The sequence below is a fragment of the Syngnathoides biaculeatus genome, chromosome 7 (assembly GCF_019802595.1).
Source record: "Syngnathoides biaculeatus isolate LvHL_M chromosome 7, ASM1980259v1, whole genome shotgun sequence".
Classification (NCBI taxonomy): Eukaryota; Metazoa; Chordata; class Actinopteri; order Syngnathiformes; family Syngnathidae; genus Syngnathoides; species Syngnathoides biaculeatus.
Genome location: NC_084646.1, coordinates 26,327,704 through 26,354,170, shown reverse-complemented (window position 1 = coordinate 26,354,170; position 26,467 = coordinate 26,327,704). Strand labels below are relative to the sequence as shown.

The 26,467-nt window shown below is 42.0% G+C and overlaps 1 protein-coding gene across 18 annotated transcripts in view; it reads right to left on the bottom strand.

The window, feature by feature from the left end:
* Window positions 1–26,467, bottom strand: part of LOC133503106 (discs large homolog 1-like protein) — a 138,137-nt gene that overhangs the window by 98,275 nt on the left and 13,395 nt on the right. For 7 of the 18 annotated variants that reach the window (XM_061824298.1, XM_061824295.1, XM_061824296.1 and 4 more), the window contains one exon: window positions 658–1,002. The exons of 3 other annotated variants lie outside the window; for them this stretch is intronic. In XM_061824298.1, coding sequence (XP_061680282.1) covers window positions 658–1,002 — 345 coding nt within the window. Of the gene's footprint in view, window positions 1–657; window positions 1,003–3,682; window positions 3,905–14,531; window positions 14,570–14,667; window positions 15,384–26,467 lie in introns of those variants that run through there. 8 more of the 18 variants (XM_061824310.1, XM_061824312.1, XM_061824305.1 and 5 more) reach the window with 7 other exon arrangements.

Sequence of the window (26,467 nt, the reverse complement as noted above, 5' to 3'; positions counted from 1 at the left end):
AAATTAAAAAAAAAAAATAAAAATAATAATAATAATAATAATAATTTGGTGTGAACATTTTATGTGATGAGGTTTAGAGGTAGTTCACCAGTTCATCCATCTATCCATCTTCTTTGCCGCTTATCCTCACGAGGGTCGCAGGGAGTGCTGGACCCTACCCCAGCTGTCAACGAGCAGGAGGCAGGGTACACCCTGAACTGGTTGCTGTCCGATCGCAGGGCACATGGAGACAAACATCCGCACTCACAATCACAGCTAGGGGTAACTGCGAGTGTCCGATTAATGTTGTATGTTTTTGAGATGTGGGAGGAGACATGAGTGCCCGGAGGAAACCCACACAGGCAGGTCCTCAGAACTGTGAGGCCGACGCTTTACCAGCTGAGCCACCGTGCTGCCGTCATTATCCAGGCCACTCATCCTCAAGAGGGTTTCAGGAAAGCTGGAGCCTATCCCAGCTAATTTCGGGCGAAAGGCGGACTACACCCTGAACTGGTCACCAGTCAGTCGCAGGGCAGATAGACACCGTCACTGAGCAGGAATTGATCCCACGCTGCCCGCACCAAAGGCAGGCGTTCACCGGTTAAATAAATAAATTCATTAAATACATAAATATTTTTTAAAATTAAAAATTTAAGAAGCTTTACAAAACAAAGTTACCTGAGCGGGTGTAATGTGTGCATGAGTGACGTATCCATGGACATGCTGAATCTGAGAGAGCTGTCGCTCTGCCACCTGAACCAGATCTGCCCCTCGGAGACCACTGTGGCGACTAAGAGATCCTCCTCTCATTAGTGAGCTTTCAATGTCTCGTCCCATGTCTCTCTCCATATTTCCACTACCCCGTCTCTCTCTTTTCCAGGTCCCATGATCCTTCCCGTCCCTCCTGAGAGTCCTTACATCAGTCATCGCTTTGTTAACTCCCATTGGGTGCTGATGGCAGGTCTGTTGGTGGAATTTTGGCAGGCCTAGCGATGCCCCTTCCTCTTCTGGGTATCGATACTTCTATGGAAAGATGAAATGGGTGGCAAGGACACAAGGAAGTAAAAGCAGGAACAGCAGAAAAAGGTGGTGATGAGGAGTGGTGATGAAGGGGTGCACGTAGTGGGGAAGCAGGAAGAAAATTACAAAAGAAGTTTAATTTAAAAAGAAAAGCAGCAGAGATAGAAATGCTAACAATTGATAGTGATAAAGACAAACAGTAGAAATAGAAATAGTGATATTTTGGTGATATTAAAGATAAGTAGTAGTGATAGTAGGGTTATAGTGCAAAAAGAAGGAATAGAAAAAAGAAAATACACATTTGCTGTCCCAGTTAATTTTTGGTGAAATCACCCTGGAGTGTTTGTTTGTAATTATGGATCTTATAGTCAGTGACCAGATCAGATTTGTTGCATCCACACATTAACATTCGGAAGTGACCTGTCTGTTAGGGTTGCAATGGTGACCACATAGAAATCTGTACATTCTTTGGTGATATTTACAATGGACTTTACAGCGACTTTTGACTTTATCATCTGGTAATTAGCATTGTATGATTTCCTGCATGCTTTCATGTTTTAATCCGCTGATCCGATCAATTTGTTATTAAGCAGCTCTGCAAAAACATTTACGCGCAGTCTCCATCGTGTACCGTATATTTGAATCCAAAAGCTTATTTTTAGTCTTGTCCTGTGTCTTTTGACATTGTATTCTATCTGACCGTAAATAAAGTAATAAACAGATGAACAAAGATACATTATTTTTTTTTTTTTTGTTTGTTTTTACTTTGTGGAATGTATCATTGGGTCAAAAAGAAAAAAAAATTGATAAAAAGTTACTGACCGTAAATAAACTAATTTAAAACAAAACGGTATGGGAGAGACAATACGTCTGAGACGGCATGCAATGCATGGCTCAGACTACAAGACAAATATGGCCTTTCACAATTGCACTATGGCAGAATGGAAACAATTACTGTATGTACTTCCTGGCATCTATTCATCCGTCCATTATCTGAGTCGTTTATCCTTACAAGGGTCGCGGGAGCCCATCCCAGCTGTTTTCGGGGAGGAGGCGCAGTACACCCTAAGCTGGTTGCCAGCCAATTGCATAGAAACAAACAACCATTCCCACCGTGCCGGGTCCTGCCAGTTAATAGAAGAGCATTTATTTATGTCTCACTATGCCGCACTAGCATAAACAGATGAACAAAGATACATTATTTGTTTTTTTTTTTTTTTTTAAACTTTGTGGAATGTATCCTTGGGTCAAAAAGAGAAAAAATTTGATAAAAAGGTTACTGACCGTAAATAAAGTAATTTAAAACAAAATGGTATGGGAGAGACAATACGCCTGAGACGGCATGTAATGCATGGCTCAGACTACAAGACAAATTTGGCCTTTCACAATTGCACTATGGCAGAATGGAAACATTAATTACTGTATGTACTTCCTGGTCTCTATTCATCCATCCATTATCTGAGTCGCTTATCCTCACAAGGGTTGTGGGAATGCTGGAGCCCATCCCAGCTGTTTTCGGGGAGGAGGCTCAGTACATCCTAAGCTTGTTGCCAGCCAATTGCATAGAAACAAACAACCATTCCCACCATGCCGGCCCCTGCCAGCTAATAGAAGAGAACTTATTTATGTCTGACACTATGCCGCACGAGCATAAACTGATGAACAAAGATACATTATTGTTTTTTTGTTTTTACTTTGTGGAATGTATCATAGGGTCTGAAAGAGAAAAAAATGTGATAAAAAGGTTATTGCAATTCATTTTTTTCCTCAACATAATGTACTGCAGGCATTGAACTCTTTTATTGACTTTACTGACTCCTAGAGTTACAAACAGCACACACATCTTGATACAGGTTTCACCCCCAAAAAATGAATTTAGGGGTTTTACATGAATGTAGTCCAGCTTGTACTCATTTCATATATCGTACATTCTTGGGGACTTTGTTTTGGCCTTTGATGTTTCCAACCAAAGACAAATCTGTTTGAAGTCAAAGATTAGACAGCTGAAACCTGGCGACAACTTAAAAATAATTTGTTTCAAACATACAAACCACTGCAGTGTTTGATGCAATGGGAGCCTCTTAAATGGAATGGCAATGTGTTTTTAAACTGGTTTGGTTGCTCTACTCTAGGAGAATTTCGTATTAATTTGCGATGTGTAAGATGGATAGGAACTGTTCTTCTGTCTGCTCTCTCTAACCTTGTCTCCAAAACATCCAACTTTGGCTGTCTCTCTAATGAGCTCATTCCTCATCCTATCCAAGCTGTTCAGACCAAGCGAGAACCTCAGTATCTTCATTTCTGCTACGTCAAGTTCTGCTTCCTGTTGTTTATGTGTTGTTTATTTCTGTCTATGTGACAGAAGTGTATCCGCCAGGATGAAGGGCAAAGTTTATAAAACAGTGGTGAGGCCGGCCATGATGTACGGATTAGAGACAGTGGCTCTGAAGAAACAACAGGAAGCTCTGTCTTACAAGTCTCATGTGATATAAATAGGCAAATAGACATTTCTCTTGACAGACATCATTGCATATCACTAACCCGACTCGTCAGCATAAAACATTACACAGTTAAATCACCAGGTCAGTGACACACAAACAAAGTGAAAGTTGTTCTCCTGCAATGTATAAAGCACTGATAATAATTCAATCAAACTCGGAGAAGATACTTCTCCCTCACTTACCTTCGAACATACAGCCTTGTGTTTGTTGATATTGTTCACATTTTGTTGTACGTGCGGTGTTCCGCAAGTTTTAATCCCAACTGTGTTTTAGGCTTTGGAAAATGAATCGACCGGGCTCCTTGTAACCTATCAGGATATCTTTCATCAGAATTGCAAGTTTCCCAAGCGCCTCTGAGGACCATTATCTGCGTAACATACTTTTCCAAGTGCACACTACTAACAACCAGCATTTCTTGTGGGACAATATGGTGAGAGGGGTGTGTCAAGCCAGGGGTTAAGACAATGCAGCTATCTGATTGGCTATTATTGTACAAGTGATTGACAGGTCAGAAAGGTCCATTGATGATGAGAGGACAAAAAATATGCTGATTTTTAGACAATGCTGGTCGTTTGTGGGTAGGGTATCTTTTTTCAGCAATCAAAACCACAATTTTTTGTCAGGACAGTGCCTACAAATAACCCCAGTGAGCACAAAGATAACAAAAATGTGTAATTTTCACCCAGTCTTGTCAATCAATGACGAATATGGCTACAATATCAGCAGATAAAGGTTTGCAATTTATTTCTACTCATGGGCTTGTATCTGTATCTATGTGTGTCAGGGTAAGAACCAGTGTTAGTCATGCTTGGTAAGATATGAAAGCGCAGAGGATCCTCTGCCGTAAGGGACTCCTCACACACGCACAAATGCGCCTTCATTGCTGCGTTTCCTTTCTCGCTCTCAACCTCTTACATCACACTCACTCGTTTGCTTTCATAGTAGCCTACTGTGATACAGATAGAGTGCTGTGAAAGTATTTTGTCCATCCTCATTTCTTTTTTTGTATATCTATCACACACTGAGGTTTAAAATCATCAAACCAATTTGAATATAATTCATAAATATTCCAAGCAATTACAAAATACAGGTTTAAAATTATTTCAATTTATCGAGCCATAAAAGAAATTCCAAACTTTTCTGACCTTCTGTGAAAAACGAATTACCCCTGCACTGTGATGAACCACAAATTTGGGATAAATTATTTTGATTTGACAAGGCAGACCCAAATCATATTGCCACTATACTTGATGAATCAAGAAATTGCAAATACAACCTGTTGGAGAACGTGAAGTATGCTGCAAGATCTCAAGAACCAATGCATCATGCCACGATCCAAAGAAATTCATGAATAAATGAGAAAAAAGTGATTCAAATCCCTCAATATGGAAAAGGTTACAAAGCCATTTCCAAGGCTTTGGTGCTCCAATTAACCATTGTCAGAGCCATTGTCCACAAATGGAGAAAACTGGGAACAGTGGCAAACCTTCTCAGGATTGGACGATCAACTAAAATTACTCCATGAGTGCAGACTCATTCAGGAGGTCCAAAAACAACCTCGAACAACATCAAAAGACCTGCAGGCTTTGCTGTCCTCAGTTAAAGTGCCACTGACACCAGAAATGACATTTTAAAATAGGTATTGTTAGCAAAACTAGAAATAATAATCACTTTGATTATAATACCAGTTGGAAAAAGTGAGCTGGGACCGTTTTATAAAAGTGCAAAGTTGCGTAAGTCTGACCGACACAATGCGTATCCCAGTGGTGGCCATATTTGTCTGTGATGTCATGTCCAGGCATCACACTGGATCCCTTCCATTAAAAACCTGCTGTGCCCAATGTAATGGCAGATGGACGAGAGCTTCTTTTTCTTTCGGCTTGTCCAGTTATGGGTCGCCACAGCGCGCCATCTTTTTCCATCCAAGCCTATAACATGCATCCTTCTCTCTAACATCCACTGTCCAAATGTCCTCCCTCACAACATCATTCAACCTTTTCTTTGGTCTTCCTCTCGCTCTTTTGCCTGGCAGCTCCATCCTCAGCAACCTTCTACCTACTCACTCTCTCACCACTGAACATGGCCAAACCATCGAAGTCTGCTCTCTCTCACCTTGTCTCCAAAACATCCAACTTTGGTTGTCCTTCTAATGATATCATTTCTACTCCTATCCAACCTGTTCACACCAAGCGAGAACCTCAGCATTTCCATTTATGTTACCTCAAGTTCTGCTTCCTCTTGTTTCTTCCACAATTTTGGGATTTTTCTGACGCCCGTTCTGAGACTGACACGCTTTTTGAGGAAGAAAACATCTCGGAAGCGAGTGACACAACCTGGGCCATTTTGCCATAACGTTTCGAGTCATATTTAGACAATATGCAGTTCACCTCTCTACTAACAACAGACTCCCCGACAGACAGATGAGGAGGACGAGGGAAAATCCTGAAGGAGAATGTTCGGCCATCAGTTCGTGCCCTCAAACTCAAGTGCTCTTGAATCATGCAGCAGTACAATGAACTGAAACACACCACCAAGTCCACCTCAGAATGGCTCAAGAAGTGGCCAAGTCACAGTCTGGATTTAAATCCGATTGAGATGATGTGGTATGACCTTAAAGCCCAGGTGACATGCCTATAAACATTCTACACTAGATATTGTAATGAAAAATTGACATATTATTCACTTCAATGTCTATACAAAAAAATTAATATGAGCAGAGACCGTGTCATCCATGGGCAAAGTTGCAGAAGTCTCACTTGACATCCAAGTGGTAGCCATATTGCCTGTAACTTCATCAGCAGACGTCACATTGGAGCATTCGCCATTGAGAACACTAGTGGCACTTACTATGGGAGAGGAACAACAGAGATTTTGGGATTTTTTTGACGCCCCTTCTGACACAGAAGCTCTTTTTGAAGAAGAGAGCATCTCACAATCGAGTGAAGTGACTGGGGCAATATTACCCTATCATTTCAAGCCATATTTAGATGATATTTGGATCACTTCTAACTAACAAGAGACTCCCTGACAGTATGTATGACATTATGTAGCGTAATCAGCCGTGAGCAACGACAACGGTGTAAAGCGGCCCGGCCCCGCAGTGCGACAAGCCACCCCGGCGGCGCAGCGTGACGAGCCACCCCAGCCCGGTGCCGCGACGAGCCATCGTGGAGCATTGTTGTTGCGTGCTGAAAGAGGGATTACGTTCCCTCCTGCCCCAACTATTATTTTTTCAATAGCTCTATACACACCGATCTGTCATTTGGAACCCACGAAGCTCTCGTCCTTTGCACCTGTGCAATACATTTTTCACGACGAACCGGGTCATTTGGAAAAGTGTGAAGACCGAATCCATCCTCCCGAGTGTTCGACCAATATCGAGCATTACAACGAGCCGGCATTTGGGCTAACACGAAGGAACAAAGAGCTACCTTCCTGCAGGTAAAACTGGTATAAACACACAAGGCCGCTCGAGTGCGCTCCTGCTGATAATGTCACTTCCTGCTTCTTCTCCAATACAAAACCCTCAAGAGGATTTTCATGGCGGGAGTTACAAAAAGCCATATACGTCAAAATCATGCTGTGAGATGAAAAAACCGACAGCCTTTTTTTTTTTTTTAATTAAAAATATACTAAAAATCATGCCTTTGGTGTACGTGGATCTTTAAATTAGCAGTTCATGCTAGAAAAACGTCCAATACAGCAGAGTTGAAACAATTCTGCAAAGAGGGAAAAAATTCCTCCAGAGCGATATGAAAGACTCATTATCAATTACCGGAAACACTTGATTTCTGTTATTTCTACCAAGGATGGCACAACCCATTATTAGGTTGGGCAATAACCTTTCACTGGGGTTAGAAAGGTTTGGATTTTTTGCCTTTTTGCCTTAAATAAATTGAATTGACATTTGAAAACTGCCTTTTGTTTTTCCTTGGGTTGTCTTTGAGTGATGTTAAATTTAGTTTGATGATTTGAAACCTGTGTATGTGATGGATATGAAAAAAAAGTCAGGAGGGGGGCAAATAATTTTTCACAGCACTGTACATCTATCCCACGATCCTATTTATACTACGTTCCCACCGCAGGGTGTCTGGGCTCTCCATTAGAGATAGGGAGTGGCTCAGAGTAGAGCCTCTGCTCCTCCGCATTGAGAGGAGCGAGATGAGATGGCATCAGATTCAGATGCCTTCCTGGTGAGGTGTTCCGGGCATGTCTGACCAGAAGGAGACCCAGGGGACGACCCATGACATGCTGACATCCCAGGTAAAGCTAGTTCACCCGCAACCCGACCTCTGATAAGTGGTAGAAGATGAATGAATGGATGGACACACACACACATATATACATATACATACATACATAGACACGCACACACCCACACACACACACCAACACACACCTACTGTATATCCATCCATTTTCTTAGCCGCTTATCCTCACAAGCAGGGTTGAGAATGCCTAATTTGGAAAAACACTGAAAATGTCTGCCCTCGGGGCACAACATTTTTTTATAAAACGCACTGTTAAATGGTGACCTCTGGTTACTTCGAACAGTGTAAATGCAGGGCAATCATAATATTCTGAAAACTTAAAATATGAGTCCAAACAACCAAAATAATTTTTGCCAAACTTCAGACATAAAAATGTAGACAGTGAAATTTATATCAAATAGGCTACTGCACTTATAAGTCATAGCAATGCCGTAAACAGGTAACAATGCCGTTTTCCGCTATCACAACTGTGACTAATTTCACAATGAGCATTGCCGATAGATGCAGATGGCCAGTCTTGAGCACAGCCTCGCCCTGTGTCAAGCCCCCTCTCCCCCAATTTTCTCAACGTATTTACATGTTTCACAACAATGACATTTTCATCTGAAAAAACTCGGAATTCCACGAATCCGCGGAAAATTCTCATCCCTGCACAAGGGTCGCGAGTAGTGCTGCGGCCTATCCGAACTGTCAACGGGCAGGAGGTGGGGTACACCCTGAACTGGTTTCCGGCCAATTGCAGGGCACATCGAGACTAACAGCCGCACTCACAATCACAGCTAGGGGCAATTTCGAGTGTCCAATTAATGTTGCATGTTTTTGGGATGTGGGAGGAAATCGGACTGACCAGAGAAAACCCACTCAGAAACAGGGAGAACATGCAAACTCCATACAGGCGGGTCCAGGATTGAAACTGCGACCTCAGAACTGTGAGGCCAACACTTTCCATCTGATCCACTGCTCCGCCTTATATATATATATATATATAATCTACATACACACCCTCACAAACATATATATCCTGTAAACACAGCATCTACTGTACATGAAGCTTTAAATTCCTTCTATTTCAAATGACTATAAACCATAATAATCCAGGGAATCCGGGTGGTATAAAAATATATTTAATAAACAGTTTGTGAAGATGGTTGTGTATTTTTCCTGACTTTTTTGCAGTGCATTTTTGGATTTTTTTTCATAGACAGTTCATAGATACATTGATAGCTAGATAAACACCTCTACAAAGTTATTTGAGGTTTGTGTCACAGAGTGTACACAGTTTTTCCATTTGAAAGCAAAATTCATCTTCTACATCGTAGAATATTAATGTTTTATGAGCTGGAATTCCACTTAAGAGTTTCAGACAATTTTAGTCAGTGCTCATCCCCTGTGTTCTGATGTTATGTAATACTTGAATGCTCAGGAAGAAGTTGTGGATTCCTTTAGCATATGTAAGGAATGCCCAGCAAAAAAGGACACAGTAGACAAAATGAAGAACTTAGTTGAGATAAGTATTGTGAACCTCTATTTTTTGATTCCCTGAAATGGTTTGGGAAAATTTGTATGCCAAGACTGGTGGACAGGAGCCTTATCACCAGAAAACTATCATTCTGATTCCAAACAGACACCTCCCTACTTACCATACATAACGTGATTCCTCCTTAAAATATCACACCTGATTCTTCAGACAAATGACTATCAGAATTAATGTGGCCCTTGTACATTATTGCCACCTCCATTTCTGATCCCTGTTCTGGTCCTATTCCATTGACTGATACTTGAGTACACATTTGTTTATACTGGATGGACACATGGTGGCCCAACAAAGGCAACCAATAATGATTTGTCATCAACATTCTGTCCGATGCCTCCACTAACTGTCAATGCCCTGCTTCCATTGTCCGGCACTGCAATGTCTTGTCCAGAGTGTTAACTCCATTCACTTCACCGCTATTTTCCATAAACTCACAGTACTTAACTCAAACAGGTGGAGGTGGGAATCTTTGGCATGAGGCCTTTTTGATCCATATCTAGATGTATAGATTGAGATTAAATTAAAAATGTCTTTCAGGGCAAAATTTCATGCGATTGAGTTCAATATGAGGGGTACAAATCAATTAGTGCGGGGGCAATATGATTCTATTCGGTACAGAAACAATGTGATAGTTATTTTTTGATGGAGACGTTCATAAAAAACATTTAATTGACTTTATCTAAACATATTTACAAACGTGTAAAATACCACTAATCCCAGAATATTATTGCTTTATGGCACTTGAAAAAAAAAATCAAATCTTTTGTACATGTATTTTCAAATACATGAATTATTCTAATAGACCATTACAATACTTTTTGTAAATATATAAATATTTAAGACCCATGAGGAGTCTTGCACATGGTGCCATTCAAGCACACTGCACACATGCATCGCTTGCCACACTCCCACCCTTTTTTTTTTTTTTTTTTTTTTTTTAAAAAATCACACAGCTTCGGCACATACAGTCCCTGAATGTGTGTCCTCATCCAAGTTTCTTTTCGGGGTCCCACATTACTAAGAGTGGAATCTACAAATTAGTGCAAAAACTAGCTAGCCTCGCGATATCTGGTCCATTGCTCTCCAACCAATGTATCTCAGGGTTTGTGGCGGATTCTGTATCAATAATGGGGTCTGTTACAGATAGTTGTGTCTCTCACCTTTTCAGAGGGCTATCCAGTCACATCGGTTTATTGTTTCATCCAGTACACCTAGCCTATTAGCAAGATCCGTTAGTCACCAGTTAGTTGATTCAATTAGGCATCAGCCTCTTTCATAAAGAAAACTTACACTATATCAAATCAGTCCCAGAGGGTCGGTCAAAGCCACATTTTGAACAAAATCTAGCAAAGACAAACAACATAATGCCAAACTAACCAGAAAATATCGTGGCAGTTATCTTGTTTGGTCTCTTTTGGTTTCAGGGCGCAAGGTAAAGCACAACAGTAAGTGAGGTTTTAAGCTCATATTCCTGCAATGTGAAAGTAGATGTATGGGACACCATGGCTGCATGAATAAACTGCATTTATTGATTTGTCTATGTGATAAGAGAATTAAGAGGTTTACTATAAGGTTTAATTGGTAAAAACTGTTGTTTTAATTCTAATTAGTAGGATTAAGTCCATTGTTCAATTAGAATAAGTAAAGTTACAGTAACTGGGAAGCCTTTTTACAATGAACTGGGTTCTAGTCTTAGTACGGTTCATTTTTTAAAAAAATTCAAGATTTGTTTTTCTTCAATATGATAAATAATGAATAAGAACACAATGGTGTGTGTGTAAAAGATGTGGTATAATTTAAGATCAACTTGTTCATTCATATGAGTATGGTGGAAGTAAGGGTTTAAACGTTTAAAACATTGGATGTCATCAAGCAGTACAAATGACACGATGCAACCTTTTTTTTCCCCCCTCAGCAATAGGATGATAATAGGTGCCTGATCACAATAGCAAAGTTTGAGAGCACAGTTCAGTATGATCAGTTTGATAACAAGAGTTCCAACCTACAACACAGCACCCTACTATTTTATGACATGGAAGAAAACTTAATCACATGTAACTTCTGGTAGAAGCATCCGGAATGCATACTGTTAAATCATTTTTTTCACCACAATATGACAGGATATCAAAAGCTTTTTAGCCTCACGTATATAAAGGCTGATATTTGCGGTGGTACTTGGGGTGGGCAATCACTGTTAAAAAAAAAACGGTGTGTACAGGTGCCCAGTCATTAGGAAAAAAAAATGTCTGTGATGTGAAACAAACATGAAACATGGTTTCTAAGACAAGCAGAGATAGCGATGGGCAAAGATCCTTCGTCTGATTCTCCATGTGGGTATGAGTGTGTACGCCTTTGAAAAACAGGCGCTCACATGCACAAAGCTAAGTTTTCAAACAATGAACTAGTACCTGCACTATCACTGAAAACTGAGTGGCATTGGTGAAATTAGTTCCAATTAGTTCCTGATGGAATGCTGCCATCCTGCTCACACAATAAGCTGATAAGTCAAATGTGTATGTGGATGTATTTTAAAGACAATCATCCCATCCCCAGGTTGACAAAAGCTACAGACATTTGAAATCATATTTGAAATTTTGAATCAAAACAGGTTGCTTTGATCTACTTATTGCAGCTCGCCCACTCTAAGTACTTCAGGCGGCCAGCAGGCCCCGAAGCGTTTTGGCGGACCACGCATAAAGCGTCGTGGCTTCAGTTGTCAAACATTCAAAGGTGGCATGTCTGTTTATAAGAATATTCACACCCAGAAGAAAATAAAAAAAGAGCGCCAACAATGTCCCATAGCTATGTTTTTCCACTAGCAAGACACCTGCACCAAGGATGCTACGGCAGAGTCGCTATTTATACCGTGTACAACCTCATAGATTGATCATTAAAATTAAATTTATTTGGAAAAACTATAAGAATTTTTTTTTGTAGGAAAACTCTTATACCCAGTCCTAAAAAAAGAAAGCAGAAGAAAATGGACGGAGGGCCGTTTGTAAAGTCTGTTTATAGCGTTTATAAAGTGTGTGGTTCGGGGTTGAATAGCCTTAAAACATTGGAAATGGAAAAAAAAACTATAAATGAAAAAACAAACTGTAAATAAAAAAGCATAAATGATAAAGGCATATCCTGTAAAAAAAATATGTAATGAATGAAAAAGCAAGAATTAAAAAAATCTACTACTACAAGGTTTTCACTTAATGTGTGTATTTTTTTAGAACGTAACCCCTGCGTTAAATGAGGGAACACTGTACAGTGAAGAAAACAAGTATTTGAAAACCCTGTTATATTGCAAGTTCTCCCACATTTTCATCGTAGGTGCATGTCCACTGTGAGAGAGAAAATCTAAAAAGAAAAATCTAGAAATCATAATGTATGATTTTTTTTTTTAACGATTTATTTGTGTGATACAAGTGCAAATAAGTATTTGAACACCTGAAAAAAACAATGTTAATATTTGGTAGAGTAGCCTTTGTTTGCAATTGCATGGGCCAAACATTTCCTGTAGCTGTTCACCAGGTTTGCACACACTGCAGGAGGGATTTTTGCCCACTCCTCCACACAGATGTTCTCTAGATCAGACAGGTTTCTGGGCTGTCGCTGAGAAAAACGGAGTTTCAGCTCCCTCCAAAGATTTCCTATTGGGTTTAGGTCTGGAGACTGGCTAGGCCATGCCAGAACATTGATATGCTTCTTAGGGAGCCACTCCTTGGTTTTCCCAGCTGTGTGTTTCGGGTCATTGTCATGTTGAAAGACCCAGCCACGACCCATCTTCAACACTCTGAGGGATAGAGGTTGTTCCCCAAAATCTCACAATACATGGCCGAGATCATCCTCTCCTTCATACAGTACAATTGTCCTGTCCCATGTGCAGAAAAACACCCCCAAAGCATGATGCAACCACCCCCATGCTTCACAGTCGGGATGGTGTTCTTGGGATGGAACTCATCATTCGTCTTCCTCCAAACACAGTCCGTGGAATTATGACCCAAAAGTTCAATTTTGGTCTCATCTGACCACAAAACTTTCTCCCATGACTGTATCATCCAAAAGGTCATTGCCAAACTTAAGACGGGCCTTGACGTGCTGGTTTAAGCAGGGGAGCCTTCCGTGCCATGCATGATTTTAAAAACATGATGTCTTAGTGTATTACCAACAGTCACCTTGGAAACGGTGTCCCAGCTCTTTTCAGGTCATTGACCAGGTCCTGTCGTGTAGTCCTGGCTGATTCCTCACCTTTGAAAGGATCATTGAGACGCCATGAGGTGATATCTTGCATGGGGCTCCTCTCCAATTGAGGTTGACTGTCATGTTTAGCTTCTTCCATTTTCAAAAGATTGCTCCAACAGTGGACCTTTTTCCAACAAGCTGTTTGGCAATTTCTCCGCAGTCCTTTCCAGCCATGTTGGCCATGTTACAAATTTGAGTCTTACCTATTGTATGACGTGGACAGGTGTCTTTATGCAGCTAACATACCTCACACAGGTGCATCTGACTCAGGATAATACATGGAATGGAGGTGGACTTTTAAAGGCAGACTAACAGGTCTTTAAGGGTCAGAATTCTAGCTTATAGACATGTTCAAATACTTATTTGCAGGTGTATCACACAAATCGCTAAAAAAAAAAAAAAAAAAAAAAAAAATCATACATTGTGATTTCTGCGTTTTTCCTTTTTAGATTACCTCTCTCACAGTGGACATGCACCTACGATGAAAATTTCAGATTACTCCATGATTTCTAAGTGGGAGAACTTGCAATATAGCAGGTTGTGCAAATACTTGTTTTTTTCACTGTATATCGTTCACCCTGTTTGACAAATTGATCATCAAGGACAACAAACTATCACAACTCTGTGCTTTATCCATTTTCCCAACTCCAACTTTCTCAAGACTGTGAACAACTACTCCACCAAGTTTTGTAAAATGTCTTTTAGTAATCCTGCAGCCAGTTAGACACTACACATTACAACTGCAGTATATCTCATAAAAGTCAATGGTTAAAAATACTTTCCATTAATTTAAAATGTTCAAACATTTGGATAATCATTTGACAAATTGCTATGAGAGTAAGGTTAGCAAGTAAAACACAATCCGCTTTTACCGTAAATTATGACTTCAACCAACAGCACGCAAATGTCCCTTCACAGTTTTGTGTGTTTTTCTATAACAGATACTAAATGTGAATGGCTGGTGACCAGTTTAGAGTGTACCACGCCTCTCACCCGAAGATAGCTGGGGTAGACTCCTGCAACTTCGCGACCTGAGTGACGATAAGCAGTTTGGACAATGGATAAATGAAATAGTTACTTAACAAAAGACAGGCACATTCACACTCTTACACACAAACTTTCAACCTACCTTGCATCCAAACATCAGAGATATCGTGTTGTTGGTGCATGCTACTTTGCAGTGGCACAACATGTGGCTAACGTTAGCTAGCTGGCCCTGCGCTGGGGGGGCATCCTTGCCTTCACTCACACAATTGACTGTGATGCATGCACACTGTCACACACATTCAGATTCACACACACACAAACATGCATGACTTCTTTAACCATGCTCCATCCTGCCCCACAAACACACCCACCCCTGCCCCCCCACCGCCTGGTTGTGGTCCTCAGCTTTGGCAGGCCAGCATCGTCTCCCTCTTGCTCTTCATCATTTTCATCTTCACCAACATATTCTTCAGCATAATCCTCAAAGAGTGTTAAGCAGCCGAGCGACGCATGTCCAAGGTACTTGCGTGTAGATGTGTGGACCAAAATATGTCACCACGTGTGTCTCTTGTTGTTGTCAGCATGTGTGTGTGTATGTGAGGATTAATTTTTGTGCATGTGCAAATAAGTCTGTGTATGCAAGTGTCAGTATGGATGTGGTCTCTCTTGTCCCTCTTTGCAGCAGCTGTGCCAGCCATCCATGTTCTCTCACTATCTGAATGTTTGCCTCTGTTGCTCTATCGCTATTCCCCTCTCTCTTTCTTCCTCGATTTTCCCTCTCTCTCCCACTCGCTCTCTTCGTCCTGCTCTTTGCTCCACAGCCTCTTGCCCCGCCTTTCAACAGCAAGCTCAATGAGTGACAGAGAACCTGACCTGCACAGAGTAGGAAGGAAATCCTTCTCATCTTTTTCCACACTCTCCTTTCCTTTTTCTCTCCTAACTTCTTTCAAACAACTTTTCTTCCTCTCTGCTAGCTATAGCAATGTTTTGTCTTGTACGGTCTTAAACAAATAAGCAACACAACAAATGTAGAGGATGCTAAGAGTACAGTTACTCGGGCATTTATTGTTTGCCAGTTACTAAATGAATTTAGTTGAAAGACAGGACCAAGTAGCTTTGATAACATATTAAGAGTAATTTGAAACACGTGTATCAGTTTAAGAAAAATCCTAAACTAAAACTGTATATGCATTAATTGGAGACTCTAAATTGCCTCTAAGTGTGATTGTGACTGTCTCTATTTGCCCTGCGATTGGCTGGCAACCAGTTCAGGGTGTACCTCGCCTCTGCTTGATTATAGCTTGGCATAGGCTCCACCACTACCGCGTCTGTTGTGGGGATTAGCGGCTCATACTAAAACTACATTACAAAAAGAAAAAGGAAAAGAAAAAAACGTATCAGGACCTTCACACATACCCAAGCAGTTTTCTGTCCCGTCGCCCCTTTTTCAATGTCTGCAAAAGGTGACATGTTTTCATTGTTTGTGTGTCACCATTTCTTTGTATTTCTTTTTAATTGTACAGCATATTATAATTTAATATCATAATGGCATATTACCTTCTTTGACCTATGAAAAGTTTTAATCGAAACAAATATAGAAGCAGCGATGATTAGAACATGAAAGCTCAATCTGGTTTAAACTCAGGAGTTTAAATTTTTTTCTGATCATTCAAAAGAGCTTGAGCTCTCATATTTTTTTCTTTTTTTTCTGAGATCTGATATTTTGATTGCTATGAAGCAGCTGGAGGTCCTGCTGTCTCCATGTACATGCACCACAACCACAGACAAATGACTACATCTGCTATTGCCACAGGCATTGTGGAAAGAGAAAAAGAAAAACGATTTGTCAGAAAATGTTTAATGTTAAATACTGCCAAATAACATTACGGAAGACCACAGCAGCAGGCTGAGAAAAAAGTAAGATAGACATGTTTAATTAAAAAAGGAAGTGACAGATAAACAGAGAGAATGCAACCTCATATGCCTCCCAGGCATGCACTACATGTTAACATTTGTAGGTCAGCCAGCACGGAAATAACTATGTAATCTGTGTATGTGCATGGTTGTCAGTGTGAGTATCCAGTGAAACAATTCAATATCCAAAAAGGCTCCAAACATCACAATTCCTCATGCAGTACATTACACTTTTGAATATAATAACCTGATCAGCCCTCGAGATGTTTTAACTTAATATTTAGGTGGTCCACTTTATCCAGGCACATTACAGTTCCAGAACTGCATATTTGGTGTTTTCAACTGCTCAGCTAATTTTGAAAAAGTTGTGACTATTGTGTGAAAATTTTGATTATTTTGTGACACACTCATGTAGTGCTATTGTGTGGAAGATTTTGGATACAACAGCCTCTGAAGAAGTTGTATATTGGAAGCAATCATTAGTCTTTGCTTGTATATTAATTTGTATGCATAAAAAGTTTCAATCAAACCTAACCCTAACCCGATGACCAATGAGTCATGGGAGAAGGTTTTGTGGTCAGATGAGACCAAAATTGAACTTTTTGGTCATAATTCCACTATCCGTGTTTGGAGGAAGACAAATGATGAGTTCCATCCCAAGAACACCATCCCTACTGTGAAGCATGGGGGTGGTAGCATCATGCTTTGGGGGTGCTTTTCTGCACATGGGATAGGAAGACTGCACGATATTAAGGAGAGGATGACCGCGGTCGTGTATTATGAGACTTTGGGGAACAACTTCTTTCCTTTCTTTCAACATGATAATGACCCGAAGCGCACAGAGAGGAAAACCAAGGAGTGGCTCCGTAAGAAGCATATCAAGGTTCTGGCGTGGCCTAGCCAGTCTCCAGACCTAAACCCAATAGAAAATCTTTGGAGGGAGCTGAAACTCCGTTTTTCTCAGCGACAGCCCAGAAATCTATCTGATCTACAGAAGATCTGTGTGGAGGAGTGGGCCAAAATCCCTCCTGCAGTGTGTGCAAAACTGGTGAACAACTACAGGAAACGTTTGACCTCTGTAATTGCAAACAAAGGCACCTCTACCAAATATAAACATTGGTTTTCTCAGGTGTTCAAATACTTATTTGCACTTGTATCACACAAATAAATCGTTAAAAAAAATCATACATTGTGATTTCTAGATTTTTCTTTTTGGATTATCTCTCTCACAGTGGACATGCACCTACTACTACCTACTGAAAATGTCACACCCCTCCTTGATTTCTAAGTGGGAACACTTGCAACATGGGTGTTCAAATACTTATTTTCTTCACTTTAGACGACAGTACGTACATAGAGCAATTACTGTATCTAGTTTTTCAAGACATTTCTGTTTTCTGGTGTGCCATGAGATATTTCAACTGTAAAGCATGTGCCTTGGTTCCATAAAGGTTGAAATTCCCTACTCTGGTCACACCATGCGTTCAACAGAACAGCAGCATGTTTACACACAACCACAAGTGCTAGTACTCGCTTGGTAGGCTACGTAATGTTTTGTTTCTTGCATGCGAGCTGAATCTAATCAAAAGTATGTGAAAATACCACAAGCAAGTTTTATACAAACATCCCCTCATATCCTGAGAACCGGTGACCACCAGCAAACATTTTTTCCCCTAATTTTCTGTGCGATACACTGGTGTTGTCATCCCTACGCTAACAACTGTATCTGGTCGCATTTGAGTTGACAAAATAAAATTCCACTGATTGTAAAAAAAAAAAAGATGTGGTGGTATCGGAATACAAGATTTTATTTCAGTTATTCTGACATGTTGCAATTGTGAAAGAGCAAACTTGTGTTGGAGTCTGATCTGCGCATTACGTTTCGTCTTGTTACAGCAGTCTTGTCCCTCGCAGACAATTTTTAATAACTTTATTGGCCAACATATCAGGACAGTACTTCAACAAAAGTAATGACAAAAAAAATATATATAATACTATATAAAAAAAACTAGTTTTTGGATTTGAATATACTGTGCACGACGGTGACGCGGAGTAAATGTCTTTTAATGAAGTCATTGATCGGATCAGCAGATTATGACATTAAAACAGATCTACCGAGCCGCAAAAAAATGCCAACTATCATTTTATTCTGATCAGGCCAATAAAAATCAGTGTCAGGTGTAGCATGACAGTATTATGATATGGCAAATAACTGTGGGTTAGACCAAAGACAGCAAAGAGCCGAATGTCAATACAATGATTACATTTGTATCATGACTAGTCAGGATTATATATTCCAAAAATAATGATATCATGAAGCATTAAAAAGTAAGTAAGTTTCTTTCGGCTTGTACAGTCAGGGGTCGCCACAGCGTGACATCTCAGATGAACGGTCATATTTATTGTGCACAGTTTTTACACCAGATGCCCTTCCTGACGCAACCTCTCTTTGGGGAGTAGAGGTCCCAGTGAGATACGAATTCACCACCCCTGGTTTACCAAACCAATGCTCTAACCACTGAGCTATGGCACCTCTTTTCATGAAGCAACAATTAATAAAATACACATTATGCTGTAAAATCTAATAAAATGTGCCCACATACTGTACATCATCAGAGGTATGTACAGTAACTGAAGAAATGTGTTGAGATTATGAAAGAAATAAAATGTTTATCTAAAATATACACAACATTTTGAAGTATTAATAAATATACAAAATTATATTTTGAAGAAGCAAGAAAAAAATATCCGTTATTTAACAAAAGTACAGCAAAAATTAATAGGTACAATATTGAGATACCAGAAATATCAATCTCTTTTCACAGACCTGACTGCAGGTAGGCCCATACAGAGAAAAATAGCTCGAGTGAGAGAGAGACTGGTTGTACTCAGAGATGTCATGGCAAACCATTTCACTGACTCTTGCTCCAATTCAACCAAGCCAAGCTCACAACCATTGTCTGCCCATTAGGTCAACCTGACACACTACAGATTTCAACAGTTTTTTTGGGGGTGTTAAGTTAAATACACTGCTTAAATCGACACTACCAACAGTCTCTAAAATGGCTTCCAGCTGAGGGTCCAAGCTTCAAAACTAAAAAGGTAAGGGCTCCTGCAAATGATAGATATCCAAAACTAAACTGCCTTCTATACATATACCACCAAGTAATTCTTAAATATTTTAAGACATGAAATGACTGGAATGTATGCCAGTGTGTGAAGGCAGTAAATAATAATGTTACAGATCAATTTCTTAGATGTTACCCAAAAAAAAACTTCGAGTCTAAATTAAAATTCAAAATTTATAACACTAAGGATTGTCATGATCCTGCTGCTCCAGCCCGGGCTGTGCGGGTGTCTGCGCGGTTGCGCTGATTGGGAGGCGCACACCTGTGCCTCATGCGGGCTGATTATTCTATGAATTTATATGACCCCGATGACGACTGGTCCCGGGCAAATCGTTGTGCTTCATGTCCCGTTCGAGTACTCCCGTATCCCTGATCGACAACCCGTGTGTACCGACCTTCGCCTGTTCTCTGACCAACCCCGTAAGCATGACTCCATTGACACTTCTGCCTGCTTTGATCGTTCTCCCGTGTACCAACTCCTGGCTGCCCGCTCACCTGCTCTATTTGCCCGACGTCCCAACTACCGCTGCTGCACCTGACTGCCTGCCTGATCCCCGACCACGAAATAATAAACGTTTCTCCCCGAAATACCTTGCATCGTCTGAGTCCTGCATTTGGGTCCTACTCCCATTCCGATGGGTCGTGACAAAACGATCTGGCCAAAACAGGACTCAGCAGGAAAGACCCGGCGTCGCCGAGACCGACGCAAGGTAGACCGTCTGCCGGAGGACCAAGCCTGTCCGATCCGGGTAGGCTCCTTGACGTCCTCCGCTTCAGTGTCTTACGCTCCGCCAGCGAGGTATGAATACGTCCCGAACACGACCCATCCGTCTCCTCATATTCTTCTAGACTCTGACTTTTCGGAATATGAGGAGGACCTTGATTTGTATGACCGGCTGCCTGAGTACGACTCCGATGATTTTGATTATGAATCTCTTTGCCCGGTCTTTCATTCCAGTCAGTTTGTTTCACCTCCCCACATTTCCAGCACCCGAGCGTCTTCGCCCGGTAGGTCCAAGTACACCAATCCATATGAGGGAACCCGCTTGACCATCTACCCGGGAACCCGGCAGGTTCACGTGGCAGGTGGAACTGACCCGCTCCCGAGACACGCCCACGTGTCAGTTTCGACTGACTCTCTGCCTACTTTCGTTCATGTCGCCATGGAAACAGACCCGCCACCTCGCCAAGCGCACGCTGCAGTGGGAACGGACCCGCCACCTTGCCAAGTGCACGTCGTAGTGGGAACGGACTCGCCACCTAGCCAAGCGCACGTAGCTGTGGAAACGGCTCCACCTCCTCGCCATTCCCACGTCGAAGTTTTGGCTGTTCCGAACAGAGCTCACGCGGCAGTTGGAACTGACCCGCTCCCGAGACACGCCCACGTGTCAATTTCGACTGACTCTCTGCTGACTCTCGTTCATGTCGTCCCGGAAACGGATCCGCCACCGCGCCACGCCCAGGTTGCTGTTTCAACTAATGCACTGGAAGCTCACGTGGCAGTGGGGACCGACCCGATGCCGCCTCACGTTGCTGTCCAGGAGGTGGCGACGTCTCTGTACCCGCTTCTCGTCCGTGCCCTGGAGTACCAGTGGCGACCGGCTCGCGGTCGCTCCCCGTTCCTGCTTCGTCGACGACCAGCCCGCGGTCGTCCCCTGTTCCTGCTGCGACGGGCACGTCCATATGTTCCCGTCCAGGAGGTGGCGATGGTGTCGCCGCCTTCTCACGTTGCTGTACAGGAGGAGGTGGCACTGACGCCGCCTCCTCACGTTGCCGTCCAGGAGGAGGTGGCACTGACGCCGCCTCCTCACGTTGCCGTCCAGGAGGAGGTGGCACTGACGCCGCCTCCTCACGTTGCCGTCCAGGAGGAGGTGGCACTGACGCCGCCTCCTCACGTTGCCGTCCAGGAGGTGGTGGCACTGACGCCGCCTTTTCACGTTGCCGTCCAGGAGGAGGAGGTGGTGATGGCGCTGCTGCCGCCTTCTCACGTTCCCGTCCAGGAGGAGGAGCTGGGGAGTTCTGTGGAGCCACCCCGGAGGTGGAGAGACTTCGGGATGGTGGCGGTCATGGCTCTGGTCCTTCTCTCCATCATCCTCGTCGCTCCTGATGGCTCCCAGCTGCTTCATGACCTGGCCTCGTTGGTGACCAATCCACGGCTGCCTCCTGACCAAGCCTCGGTGGCGACCTGTCCCTGGTCGTCTCGCAACCACGGCGTAGAAGGTTCTCGTCCAGAGCAGAGGCCTGCCTCGGTCTGGTTCCTGCTTCGCCGTTTGGTTTCTCACAGAGCTCGTCTGCCCGAATCACCCCGTGGGGATCCTGGTGCTTGGCGTCCGGGTCGTCCTCCTGACCCGGACGCCTTGCGTTTGGTGGCCTGGATGGCCATCAGACTGGGTTTCGGGGTGGGGGGGGTTGGGGGCGTGCCCTCCTCCGGACCACCCTTCCGCCCACCCCTGCCTGTGTTAATTATTGTCTGTTTCTTTCGTTTAGGCACGTCTGGGAGCCATGCCTTTTGGGGGGGGGGGGTATTGTCATGATCCTGCCGCTCCAGCCCGGGCTGTGCGGGTGTCCGCGCAGTTGCGCTGATTGGGAGGCGCACACCTGGGCCTCATGCGGGCTGATTATTCTGTGTATTTATATGACCCCAATGACGACTGGTCCCGGGCAGATCGTTGAGCTTCATGTCACGTTCGAGTACTCCCGTATCCCTGATCGACAACCTGTGTGTACCGACCTTCGCCTGTTCTCCAACCAACCTTGAAAGCCTGACTCCTTTTGATACTTCTGCCTGCTTTGATCGTTCTCCTGTGTACCGACTCCTGCCTGTCCGCTCACCTGCTCTCTTCGCCCGACGTCCCAACTACCACTGCTCCACCTGACTCCCTGCCCAATCCCCGACCACGAAATAATAAACGTTTCTCCCCGAACTAACTTGCATAGTTAGAGTCCTGCATTTGGCTCCTACTCCCGTTCAGATGGGTCGTGACAAGGATAAGACTAAGACAATTGTGGGGTTGTTGTTCCCGCCTGTCAAAATCACATGAGACTGAGAAAAGTAATAATCATAATTACTATTCAAGTTGAAGGATTACATTGAGGGTTAGTGCTGAGTATGTAGTCTTATGTGTTTAAAATTTAATGGTCATCATCCTTTTCAGTTAAACCTATAATGTGGAACTGGCTTAATTGGTCTTAATTACTAAGTTCTTCTGGGTCAGGCAATCTCTGTGATTTCTGGAATTACTAATTACAATACAGGATGAGGAATTGGTTGTTGCTGACATATCTTGCTCCATGCTAATTTAGGAAGCAATAGCATGTATAATAAAGGGAGGATTGCAATTGTTCAAGTCAGTTGTTAACATGGTACTGGCTAATATTTATGAAAATAATCTTCAGGTATGCTGGATCAGACTTGTTTTTATGTTTCTATGGTGCACAATTGAATCTTTTAAAAAAAGGGTGAAAAATACCGTTGTGAGTGTTCATGTATATTTTCCACCTTAAAATCCTAATTTTGTTGTGCTGTGTTTGACTATGAAATGTCAAAAGGTGATACTGGGGGGTGGGGCTTAGCAGCCAACTAATATCTACTTTAAATACATGAAGGTACATTACATTGACTGAGGATGTAGAGTTATGATGCTCCATCTTGACATGCAGCCCTTGTGGTAGCCCAAAAGCTGTCAGCCCTAGTACAGGCAGGGTCATCCCCACATCTAGTGACACGGTCCAGTTCTTCACAACCCGTGTAGAGCCTACAGAGTCATATGGACTTCCTTGAGTTGGAGAAAGATAGTCCTGCAGCAGATGTGCTCAAATATCGTAAAGTTGATTGGGAAGTGCTCTCATTCCCTCTCCTTGTCAGTACACCTTTCTGTTCCCAGTTACAATATAATACTGCACCACCTGTTTGGAAGGTGAGTAGAAGGATCAGCATTACTGAGTCCCACTCTCATTTTCTTCTCATTCTTTGTCTGTCCCAAAATAACGCTAACCCACTAAAGTCCATAAGCAGCCTATAGTAAGCTTCTTATGAGAGAGTCTTGTTTTCTTGGAGCACAGGAGGTCACCAACAACACAATTATGACATACAACAAAATTAGAGTTAGATCAAAGGAAGAAAAATACCATTCGAGCATTGTATTGGTGAAAGAAGATGATAAAAATATTCACCCTAAAGTAACTTCCACAAATAGATCAGTTTTAACTAACTTTCAAATTAATCTTTCAGGATAGACTAAATTAGGGTTTGAGCTGACCTTTCGCCACCTCGCTAATGGTTCAATGAAACAGGATATGCCAAAGCAAATATTGCCCACGTTTACCACACAGGAAAATGAAAATTGCTTGCATCAAAATTAAAAAGGACTTTCTCATAAAAGTTAAAATGTGTGTGCTTCCTCTGTTATGTGTGAATGGTTTTAATGTCAAAGGTGAGAGTAAGTCACATATGTGCCAGTCTCAAGTCATAACCTTCAAGTCTCAACCAAGTCCCAATTCAGTGTTGTCACTTTTTGCATTCCAAAAATCACACGAAAAATATTCATGCCTTTTTAAAGGTTAAATGGACAACAACTGAGATAAAGACTGATTTGATTTATTGCACTGAGCATTTGTAAAGTTCTATTTCAGACTCAATTCAAGTGAACTTTATTTCTGAACAAACTGTATGTACTTTGTGGTGTCAGCCTTGTAATTTCAACGGCTCTCAAGAGAACACTATTAAGCAAAAGTCATGACTTTTTTGTTGTTCAAATATAATTTAATGTCTACTTAATGGGCTAATAGACAATGAAAGAAATTAATAATTAAGGGAATAATACAGGGCAAAAATTTTGCTATCCTTAAAAAAAAAAAGTCATGTGAACACAATCTTCATTCCTCCTTTGTCCTCTACTTTAATTAAATCACTCAGGTGAATTTGTTCATTTATTTAGAAGTGCTGACTCTGGACAACTCACAAATGTCAGACTAAAAATTGTATTTCAAATGATGGGGTCTATATTTTAAAAAGATAGTGCAGATAACTTTATCACAAAGCTTACACAACAGATGACAATTTATAGGTGACAGTTGTGTACGCACGCTCAGTAGTATGAAAATTATACACAAAAGTAGGTACAATATTGTACTGTACTTACTAACAGTGGAACACACTTTTGTCAACATTAAAATTGTCACGCATAATGCAAAGTGATTTCATACTGCAGACCTATAATGCACTTGGCATCATCAAGGGGAGACTCTCTCATCATGCCTGCAAACAGCTGTGCAATGTTATGCTTTTTTGTTTGCACCTCCACAACGCAAGCAATGCTGCTTTACTACTTCTGCATTTCCCCAGTTGTCATATTTTAGGTACTACTTTCTGCATGAGAGTGTGGAAGAAAAAATTAAGGCTTTCATGTGGCCATGAACCAAAACAAAATGTTTGAACAATTGACCCCACCATACAGGGCACTTAACCACGCCTCCTGAAGTTACGTCATCCCACGTGTGCTAACCTCAGACAAACAATTAGCAAAAATGGCGGCGCAGGAAGAAAAGACTAGAGCGAAATTGTCCGATTTACCAGCTGATTTCTCACTCGCATTCTTAGCGAATAGTAAAATATCGTTGAAAAGCAAACAGCAGGGCTTCAAGTATTTCAGCGAGGGGTATTTCAATGGTATTTACATGCATATCGACGGAGAAACCATTGATATTACCGCGAGATCTTTCAGGAGTCAGAGGAAGACCGAGAAGCCACATAATACAATATATTATAACCCCAAGACGAATTCGTCATTGACAGTTTCCTATTTTCGTGTTACATATCCCACTTGTGTGCAGAATCTGTATGTGTATCTGTATTGCCGTTTGTGAACCGCCGTATGAAGGAAAAGAAGGCGAGGCTTGATTTACGAGTTGTTTCTCTTGTTTTCTTTGTGTAACGTCACGCGGTCCCCTCAATAATTATTCTTGAATTAGTGCCGAACCTACGTAAGTCCCGATTGAGTACGACAATCACTACTTTAGTGTCCTCAAACATCTTTCCTTCAGTCATAGTGTCTCGGTGCACGTCGAAGGCTTTTAGGACTCGCTAGTCCGGTTTAGCTTAGCTCGGTAGCCGCCGAACAGAGACACGTTTGTGCAGTCAGATCATCGCAAAATATCGCTCAACACAGATCAAGTGTGTCAATCATTCACACGTAGCTATGTTATGCAAGCGAAGAACTGCTAATTCATTTATATGAGACATATATTGAAAATCAAATATAGGGCATACCTTCGTGCAAACATAGTCCGGTTTAGCTTACCTCAGTAGCCGCCGAACAGAAAGACGTTTGTGCAGTCAGATCATCGCAAAATATCGCTCAACACAGATCAAGTGTGTCAATCGTTCACACGTAGCTATGTTATGCAAGCGATGATCTGCTAATTCATTTATATGAGACATGTATTGAAAATCAAATATAGGGCTTACCTTTGTGCAAACATATCTGTTCCGGTTGACTTTAGATGGATTCAGTTGATCATACGATCTTCCACAAAGTTTGATCCATCGAAGACATTTTTCGTACTCGGTCTTCTGTTCCGGTTGATTTTAGATGGATTCAGTTGACCATGCCGTCTTCCACAAAGTTTGATCCATCGAAGACATTTTTCGTACTGGGTCTTCAGTTTTGGAAAGGGTACGAATTGAACTTCACCAACGAGCCTTTCAGGATACCTGTCGTCACTATTACAAAGTCCGTGACTACACCTCTTAACCATATCTATTGTTAAAGAACCCAAATACGCGATAAAACGCTAACAAAACCTATACTGGACCATGCAATGTTGTCTGAGGGAACGGCGGATGCCAAAAATTGGCGTGGTTTATGCAGATCTCTGGCCTCTGATTGGTCAGCGACCGGG